Source organism: Volvox carteri, assembly GCF_000143455.1.
Source record: "Volvox carteri f. nagariensis unplaced genomic scaffold VOLCAscaffold_19, whole genome shotgun sequence".
NCBI classification, from domain to species: domain Eukaryota; kingdom Viridiplantae; phylum Chlorophyta; class Chlorophyceae; order Chlamydomonadales; family Volvocaceae; genus Volvox; species Volvox carteri.
Genome location: NW_003307562.1, coordinates 1,707,082 through 1,716,643, shown reverse-complemented (window position 1 = coordinate 1,716,643; position 9,562 = coordinate 1,707,082). Strand labels below are relative to the sequence as shown.

The 9,562-nt window shown below is 59.4% G+C and overlaps 2 protein-coding genes across 2 annotated transcripts in view; both read right to left on the bottom strand.

Moving 5' to 3' along the window:
* Positions 1–4,448, bottom strand: part of VOLCADRAFT_91114 (uncharacterized protein) — a gene marked incomplete at both ends in the record, with an annotated part of 6,383 nt that extends 1,935 nt beyond the window's left edge. Inside the window, 5 exons of the mRNA XM_002950533.1 lie at positions 357–461; positions 934–1,044; positions 1,209–1,780; positions 1,994–2,392; positions 4,403–4,448. Coding sequence (XP_002950579.1) covers positions 357–461; positions 934–1,044; positions 1,209–1,780; positions 1,994–2,392; positions 4,403–4,448 — 1,233 coding nt within the window. The remainder of the gene's footprint in view (positions 1–356; positions 462–933; positions 1,045–1,208; positions 1,781–1,993; positions 2,393–4,402) is intronic.
* Positions 4,449–4,858: 410 nt separating this feature from the next.
* The window catches only part of VOLCADRAFT_104805 (uncharacterized protein), a gene marked incomplete at both ends in the record, with an annotated part of 19,896 nt that continues 15,192 nt past the window's right edge, over positions 4,859–9,562 (bottom strand). The window contains 7 exons of the mRNA XM_002950532.1: positions 4,859–5,704; positions 5,923–6,066; positions 6,455–6,580; positions 7,006–7,188; positions 7,587–7,700; positions 8,401–8,541; positions 8,922–9,205. Of these exons, the coding sequence (XP_002950578.1) occupies positions 4,859–5,704; positions 5,923–6,066; positions 6,455–6,580; positions 7,006–7,188; positions 7,587–7,700; positions 8,401–8,541; positions 8,922–9,205 (1,838 nt within the window). The remainder of the gene's footprint in view (positions 5,705–5,922; positions 6,067–6,454; positions 6,581–7,005; positions 7,189–7,586; positions 7,701–8,400; positions 8,542–8,921; positions 9,206–9,562) is intronic.

The following is a 9,562-nucleotide window of genomic DNA, read 5'->3' as shown; positions in this document are numbered from 1 at the left end:
GTGGGCCGGAAAAGGGGGTGGACAGGGTTTCGGAACGCGGGGGGATTGGGGGGGGGGGAGGAGAAGGATTACACACACATACACACACACTGTACAATATGAGAACAAACCACATACCGAGGGGTAAAAGGCCTTTATTAAGAGGGACTTTGGAAGCTGGACAACACTTACCACTCACCATCACGTCTGTCAAGTCCCCAAACAGTACGTCAGCCAGCCAGCCAGCCAACCTTCCTCATGCGCCGGCCTCCCCATTCTCCTCCCCTTCCCATCCAACCACTAACCACCAACTCCTCCAACTAAATTCCGAGCAAGAGTAGTTAGGCACCCAGCCTCCCCGCCCCGACCCGCAGCACCTTCCCGATGAGTCTGCCGATCTCCTTCCCGGACAAGTGAACCTCCCCGTGCTCCGCCAGCGCCTCGGGAAGGCCTTGGGTCTCCTTCACCATCGCCTCCACGGCCTGGGGGTGGGTGGGGAGGGAGGGGGGAAAAGGGGGAAGGGGGTGGGGGGAAGGGGGGTTGGTCCCGTACATACACAAACCCAGAATGGCGGGGGTGTGGGACTGGGATGCATGGCCCCAAGGGAGGTGGTGGGAAGTGAATCATAGGAACGAAGCGCGGGGGTGAGGGGGGTGAGGGGGGTGAGGTGATGAGGGTGAGGGGGGCGGGCGTGGCAAAACACACGGTCCAGACCCTGGAATGGAGATGGGAAGGTGGGGAGTTTTAGGGCATTGGGAATTCGGGTAGACAACAACTCCGGGTTTGCGGACAGGGCTCTGCGAATGTCGTACATGTGCACAGCGTGAGTGCGTGTGTGTTCGTGTGTGTGTCGATAGAAGCACAGTCGGGGACTGCCGTACGACCCAAAACCCGCATGCCAAGCATTGCCCCCAAGCTCTTCCCCTCTCCTCCGGCAGTGGCCCCTCAGCACACCTTTTCGAAGGCCGACAACTTGGTGGACTGCGCCAGGGCGTAACTGACCGCCAGCAGCGTGGCGATGTCGCCACAGTGCCGTACATGAAGCAAGACCGTGTCATCGGCAATCTGCCAGGGAGCGGATGAGAGGAGCCGAGGGGGGAGAGGAAGACGGAAGGGGGAAAAGGTGCGGGGGACGATTTACGCATGAAACACCGGCGTGAATTTTAGCCGTACCGTACGTCCGGCCTCAGTGATACCAGTTTGCTGTGTGAATGTGTGCACGTACGTACTTTTGGCGGGAATGAAAGTACGGAGTACGGCCCCAGTACGGCCGCCGGCGCCACCTGGGTCTGGGGCTCCACTGACGGCTGTGGCGGTACGACAGCAATGGCGCCGCCGACGGCGGCGGTCGCACCACCGCTGCGCTCCGCCCTCCGAGTATAACGCCGATTGCTTGTCGTAACGTTTGTCGTACTGCTACCGAAATCCACATCGAGCACGGAACCCAGCGCATCAGTGCCAGCTGGCGTCGCCGCCGCCGACGACGACGCTGGCGAAGCGGCCGCGGCGGCTGCTTTGAGCTCCTCCGCGAGCTGGGTGGCGGCGGCGGCATCAGCGGCGGCGGCGGCGGCGGTGACGGCGGTGCCGCCCCCTTTCCCGTGTTTGACCTCCGTTTGCTGGTGGACTCCGTTTGACGGATTGGTTGCGAAGGTGCACCGGAATACGTCGCGCTCCTGGTCCCGCTCACTCAGCGGTTGTACGGCACACTGTACGGCAACGTTCTGTACTAGGTCCCGCTCCACTTCGGGCGAGAGGCCCCAGCACGCCACGACGCCGTAGTCGAAGAAGAACACATCCGTACCTGGAATCAGTGTATTCGAACAGAAATACAAAGTCCGAATCTTGCAGGTAAGGAGGCGAACAGTACCGCGCAAGCGTCTATGGTGGCACTTAGGCTGGGTTACGGCAAAGAGCAGGTATGCAGGAGGTAGGGAAGCGAAAAGTACGAAAAGTACGACCAGAGAGACGACGAAAGTGACGCGCCTACATAGCAAGAGGAGCGCAAAACACTCACCTGGTTGATCCTCGCGCCCCCGGCCCAGCTGGCAGTGGATCACGTCCGGGTACTTCCGTACGGCCTGGCTGCCGTACACCGCCCGTAGCCGTGTCTCCAGCTGCCGCCTGTCGAAGGCCGCCGCGACGGCGTAGAACGCGATCCGAATGGTGATCGCCACGCCGGTATCCAGGCCGCCATGAGGTGAAGTTGGGCTCGATGTCGCCAGAGCTTCTGCTGCAGCGGTGGCGGCGGCCGCCGGGCCACCGTCGCCGCTGCCGCTGCCGTCACCGTCGTTGCCGCCACCCAGCAGCGTCGTCGCTCCCTCTCCCCCGTCTGAGGATGACGATGACGCAGAGGACTCGCTCATCATCCAGTCGTTCCAGTCCATGGAGGCGATGGAGTTGTTGTCCAGGATGCCTCCGGGGGGGTTGGGAAAGGACGGGGTGGAGGAGGGCGACGGAGAGGGCGACGGAGAGGCGTCCTCCCCAGGCCCCGGCGAAGCAGCGGCGGCTGGAGTAGCGGGCAGCGTGTCGAGGGCTAGGCGGGAACCGCCGGCACGAGGCTCCGGGGCGGAACGGGCGACGACGGCATAGCGTTTGTTGCTGGTGCTGGTGCTGCTGCTTTTTGGCGACAGCGCGGAGCGGGTGGGGAGCTCAGGCAAGCCCACGGCCGCGGGGGAGAGGCGGCGATCCCGGGGGAAAGAGTGCAGGGCGTTATTGCTGGTGGGGAGACTGGGGGCGGAGAAGGCTGTCCTGTGCGCGGCTGGCGTGACCCAGATGAAGGAGGCTGCTGCACAGCTTGAAGCCGGACGAGAAGGAGCTCGAGACATGTATGCTGTGTTAGAGGCAGGAGGCGGTGTTGGAAGACATCGTTGACTATGCTTCCAGCAGGCCATCGTGGCTCGAACGGCTAGACCACGGTTTGCCCGGCTGTGGTAAAAACCAGAAATGTTAGCGGGTGCAATTTGACTGTATAATGTTGCGTCCATTGTGCCGCAGCCCTGGCGTGGTCGCAACTAAGAGATGAGAGTTTAACTGACGCAAGGCTGGTCTTTGGTGCTGCCTACGACCTTTCTCTGAGCCTTAACGTTGCTAAAGGACACAGCCCACTATTTGGGTAAGGCAGCGATAACATAACGGTTTAGGTACCACTAAAGTTTTGCATTCCAATCTGATACTTGCTCCTTTTGCTTCAAATCCACTATATATTTAAAGATGGTCATAAATACAATATATGCAACGGAGTAACCTAATATGTATGCACTATCGCAAAAAAATGCCCAACGCTCCAGACCCATTGCCATTCCTCCGGCTTCTCAGCAAGAGCTGAATCAAAACTAAAGATAAGAGCATGTTTTACTGACTCACAACTTCTGCGTTTGCTGGCTCGTTATGATATCATACTTTGGAATATGGGAAATTTGCTTTCACGCAAGGAGCTACGAACATGACCACCATGGGTGCCAGCTGCTATTGGGCCCAAAAATGAAGTACAAAACCAATAAAATAAGTGGAGCACATGTCATCAACACTGGTTACGAGGCAGGATAACTACCCAACACGCTTAGAGCTCATGCTCAACTGCCAAGAGTACACGCCCGTCCTTAATTCACCTCAGAGATTCGAGCTTGACCCTTGATCACGGTTCCACGTCTCATAATTCTCAAACAACAAGCCATGCAACTAAAAGAAGCAGTCGAGGATCAGTTCCAGTTCACAGTCTAGGTCCATGATGAAAGCCGACCTGCGCAGCAGTTTTTATAACAGAACGTGAACGCCGTCGGGCCCCGCTTTGGAACCCCTGAACCCCGCGCCACCACAGCCACACGCAGCCGCATCCCTGCACCCAGGTCTCCAAACCAAACCCCCACACGACCCCGCTGCTTACCTGCTTACCGAATCACCGCGCGTGGACCGTACCTTCCAGCGTGTCACCAAGGACCACCTCATCCCCCAAGGCCACATTTTTCACAAATGTCTTTGCGTGGCGCCAAAAGCAAATGCCTCGGCTTATGCCCATCGCAATATCCACACACACATACACACACATACACACACAGATACACACATATACACACACATACACACACAGATACACACACATACACACACACAGATACACACACATACACACACACAGATACACACACATACACACACACAGATACACACACATACACACACACAGATACACACACATACACACACACAGATACACACACATACACACACACAGATACACACACACACATACACACACACAGATACACACACAGATACACACATACACACGCACGTGTTCAGGTCGTGAATTCGTTGCATTTTCAATTCCAACACATTGCGGCAGAGCGGTACCCCTTCCGCCATCCGCTACGCTATCACCACACCCACACCTCGGTAGCCCCCCACGGGGCAGGAAGCCCCCTACCTGCGCATCCTAGCATAGCATAGCACAGCACAGCACAGCACAGCATACAGGTCCACAAGTAGCGGCGGGGAGGGGAAGATCCCTTTCCGCCTCGTGACCTCTGAACTCAGGATTGCCCCCGAAAACCCGATATACACATGAACGCATACATACATACATTCATACATACATACATGTCTACATACCTACTCGCGACACTCAAATGTTTTAAGCACCACACTTCCAACCACCACTGCAAGCACTACTACCGCCAGCCTTTTCCCCGCCTCCACCGCAGCCATTGCGGCATCACCGCTAATGCCTCTGTGACGAGAGCGCCATGCTGCGACGCTGTGAACCTCGCCCAACCCAACCGGCGCCTATACCCGCACCCAACGAAATTAACAACAGCCAACTGCCGACAGCCAACGACCACTCAACAAACGGCCGCCAACCTACTCTTAAGGGTAACAGCAGCTACAGCCGCCGCGACGCGGAGCTAGCGGGGCGGTAAGCGCCTGACGGCGGCCGTCCCGCTAAGCCAGCGCCGCCGCCGCCGCCGCCGCCGTTGAGAACAGTGCTGGCGCTGGTGCCCAGAGCTCCACCGCCGCTGGCCAGTACGTACGCGCGCGTCAGCGTCGCGCCGGCGCCGCCGCTTCGTGTCACACCGAGAGGTGTGCCGGCGCGGCTGGCGGGACGGCTCCCCGGCCCGCCGCCGCTGCTGTTACGCTGCTGCTGCTGCTGCATGCCGTTCGACACACGACGGTGCGCACCAGGCAGCGGCATCACCGCGGCGGCTTCGCCGCCGCGGCTCGGCGCGCGGCTTCCCGGCGACGGCGGCGGCGAAGCCGCTGCCGCCGCCGCCGCCAGCGCCGCCGCGGCCGCCGAAGGCGGCCGATAATCCGGCGGCGCCCAGCTCGATAGCGGCTTCAGAGCGGGGAAGTTCCTGGCGTGTGAAACCCGCAGCTGCTCACCTAGCCGCTCCAGGTCCGCGGCCTGCTGCTGCGCGATTGCCCGCAGTTGGGCGTTGGTGACGATGGCCCGCATGTGGCGCCGGTGCGTGGCGTCCTCCGCGGCCTTGGCGTGGCTCATCATGAGGTGCATGCGGGTGCTCTCTTGGAACGCCGCCTCCGCCGCCGCCTCCGCCACCGACAGCTCCCCTTGCTCGGTACCGCTCCGTGACACCCGCGCGCGCAGTGACGCCAGCTGCCGGCGGCGCTGCTCAATCTTGTGGACGTGCAGGTTGGCGATGTTCTGACGCACCGACAGGAGGCGGTCTTCCTCGTGAAGGCGGTCCACTAAAGCGGGGTCGCGGAGGGCGGCCTGTGAGGGAATCGAGTCGAGTCGAAATGATGTGATGAACTCACTTTCCCGCTCATCTGTGGGCTCTCTCTGTGGGCTGGTCTCTCCCTCTCTCTCTCTCTCCCCTCTCTCTCCCCCCCTCTCTCTCCGTCTCTCTCTCTCTCTTTTGGCCTTGTCAAACGGTCGCACACACATGCATACAGAAGCACACACGTACCCTCCCTCCCTCTGCCCCCAACCTGCAGGTCCTTGGTGACGTGCAGCAGCTGCAGTTCCGTGAGCCGCTGCGCCGCGTGTCGCCCGGCCAGCTCCGCCGCCTCCGTCTCCCACTGGGAGAGGTGGATCTTGCGGCGGGTCAGTCGGAGCTCCTCCAAAACCTCAATCTGGTGTGTGGAATTGAAGATGATGAGGATGAGGATGACGATGATGATGGTGGTGATCATCAAGCGTCCAAAAGGATGTTGGGGGCCCCGGGGGCCAACACCCGTTAGGCCGGCCGTGGGTATGTGTATAAGGAAAAGAGCGAAACCAGTCAGTCGCCCCTCCCCCTCCCCTCCCTGCTCCCCTTCCTCCTCCTCCTCCCCCCCTCTCCTCCCCCCCTCTCCTCCTCCTCCCCCTCCCCCTCCTTGGAACCATAAGGGGAAAAAGAGGAGGAACGGAAACTTCCCGAACCGCCTCCTTGGCAACTGCCTCTCACCCCCTCCATCCCCCCTGCCTCTCCTCCCCTCCATCCCCGCCTTCCCCCCTTCCCCCCTATTTCCCTCCCCTCACCTTGTTATCCCCCCGGGAAAGCACCTCCTCATTCAGCGCCTCCACTCTGTTCCGGTGCAGGATGAGCGCATCCGCCAGCACATCCCCCGCACCTACCACGTCACCTGGCCGCTCGGGCAGCTCAACCTGCGAAGGTATGTATGTATGTATGTACGTGTGTGTTGGTGGGTAGGTAATTGGGTATGTAGTTGAGTACGTGTAGGTTGGGGAGAAAGGGAAAGAGGGTGAGAGGGAGGGGGACCGCCCCTCGGCCATTCCGCCTCCAGGGAGGGTTGCAGTAGCAGTAGCAGTAGCAGTAGCAGTAGCAGCAGTAGTAACGCAGCAGCAATGTAAAAGCAGCAACAGCAGCATAGCAACTGTAGCAGCAGTGGCAGCAGCATAGCAGCTACAGCATCCCGTTCGCGATTTCCTCCAAAACACACGCGTCTGGCCCAGGACCCAACAATGCGGAGGGCCGCGACCAGACTGCCCTTTTCCGCGGCTCTACTTAAAACCCATCTTAAAACCCTAAAACCCATTAAAGCCGCGCACACATCTAGCCCACATCTCACCTGGCCGTTTTTCAGTCGGTAGGTGAGGCTGATATCCAGAGACAGGCGCGTTGACCCGTCCCGCAGCGCCGCAGCACGGGCTCCCGCCTCCTCCACCGCCGCCTCCATGCCCGCGTCCTCAGCCTCCATCCAATCCCACTGTGCGGTTAGGAGCGATACGCGCCGCCAGGCCTCCTCCGCCTCCTGTCATATGACCATGTAGGGAGCAGGACAAAAGAGGGATTGCTCCATTCGGAACATCGGCGTGTAATAAGCCGTGTCGTACAACTGTCGTACAAGACATTCCTAGGTGGAACACCGGCACGCGCTGCGCACTGATCGGTTGATTGGGATTCGCTCGCCCTTCTATTCCCCCCTTCTTCCTTCCACACATACACACTCTTCCCCCGCCGCGATCCCTCCTGCTCCGCCTTTGGACCCCCCACCCCCCTCCCCAGTTAAGATCCGCAACAGCGCCCCCACGGAGCGCCAAAGTGAGTTCTGGGTGGTTGGGATTTAGCGTTACGGGGTCGGTGGTTGTGGCGGTTGTGGTGGTAGTTAAGATGAACGCTTCTTGCGGTTGCACGCCGCGTTGCACCCACCATCTCCAGATCCGCTCTCGTCTGCCGGAACTCCAGCAGTCGAATCCACAGCGAGTCGTCCATACCCTCGGGTCGCTCCTTCGAGTCCAGGGGATCCTCCTCCTCCTCCCCGGCCTGGGGAGGAAAAACGGTGTTTGGTTGTGTGTCCTTGTTTGTTTGTCCTTGTGTGTGTGTGCTTAGAGGAGGGTGAGGTACATACATACATACATACATACATACATACATACATACATACATACATACATACATACATACATACATACATACATACATACATACATACATACATACATACATACATACATACATACATACACACCACTCGACACGCTCCTACCTCAGGCGGTCCGTCGTCCGCCTTGAGGGGCGACACACTGCCGTTGTTGGTGCTGCTGCGGCCACCCTGGCGGTTAGTACATGGGGGGGGGGGGAAAGGAGCAGGCAAGAGTGGATGAGGGGCAATACACACATGTGGGTGCGTGGATGCGTGGATGCGTGGGGGGAGGGGAGCAGGAGGGGGATTATCATTTTAGGTTTCGGAGCCTCGGGGTCAATGCATCATACTCAATACTCATGCACACACATCCACACACACAAGAACAACACACGTACACGTACACGTACACGCGTATATGCTCGCCATGTGCGCGTGCATATCGACACTCACACACACACACACACACACACACACATACTCACACACGAGGCAATGCATATATATACACACAGAGAAGGCTCAGCTCCGAACCCCCTCACGAACCCCCTCACGCTTTTACTTTTCCCCCCTCCCCCCCTTCCCGTCCCCTCTCCGTACCGACGCCGAGCTCCGTTCCCGTACGGGACTACCGCCGCCGCCCTGGCTGCCGCCGCCGGCGCTACTGCCGCCACCCGCGTCCCCGAGCGCCTCCGCCGCTCCCGTGGCCTCGGGATTGAATATACCGGCGGGGCCCTCCAACTGTTTGGTAGTTGGGGGTTGGGGGGAAAGGAGGAAATCAACTAACCAAAGTCGCAAGAAGCAGATTCAGTTGGATTCAGTTGCTGACACGTTCAAATAACCAAGACAACCGCCAACTGCTCTTGGAGTCGAAAGCTTTGATGCAGCTTCCCATACTGTGAGGTTGGGGGGGTGCAGGGCCGTGTGTGTAGGGTGGGGTGGGTGTGTTTCGTGTCAATGAGGAAGCGTGTAAGGGCCGGAGGCTGCTTTGCCCCCGGCGAAAAGGGGACGCTGCAATCCAGGCGCCTGAAAAAGCACTGCACGTCAAGAATCACTAAAGGCCAAGATTACGACAATATCGTATAGTGTCGTATCATGTCGTACAGTTACAGCAAACGTACCTTGAAGGGGTTCAAGTTTCCCGGTGAGTTGCTCCCCAGCCGCAGCCCCAGCGGCCCCAGCTCCGAAACCAAAGCGGAGGCGGGAAGCCCCGCCGAAACCATTTGGAGCAACCGGTCCAGAGGATGTCCCTCCTTCTCCACCAGCGCCCGCAGCCGAAGACCCGCGGGTCGCTGCGAGATGCCGCGCCGCGCCAGTGCCGCTTCCTCGCCCGCCATGATCAGTACGGCACCGATACCGTGACGTGGTTTGGCGGGCGCCAATGGCGGCGGCGGCGCTGCTCCGGCTGCGTTGGCGGCGGCGTCGCCGCTGGATCCCTGTACGGGCACATGCGCCGTACATCTATCATCGCAGAGGCCCTATGAATCCCAACCTCCCTCAGGCGGGACACGATAATGCAACCATGAAAAGGGACAACTTCGAATTCTATTTTTTATTTAAGGAGAGTGATGGAGAGTGATGGAGAGAGGAGAAAAGGCTATCACGTAGATCTCCGTAAGGGCAATCCAATGAGTACGACAGGTACCCCAAGAGGCCCAAGTAGGAGCAAGGCACCGGGCAAACCAGGGCCCTCTCTCCCCCACCTCCCCCTCCTCCTCCCTCCTCCCCCTTCTCCTCCCCCTCCTCCTCCTCCCTCCTCCCC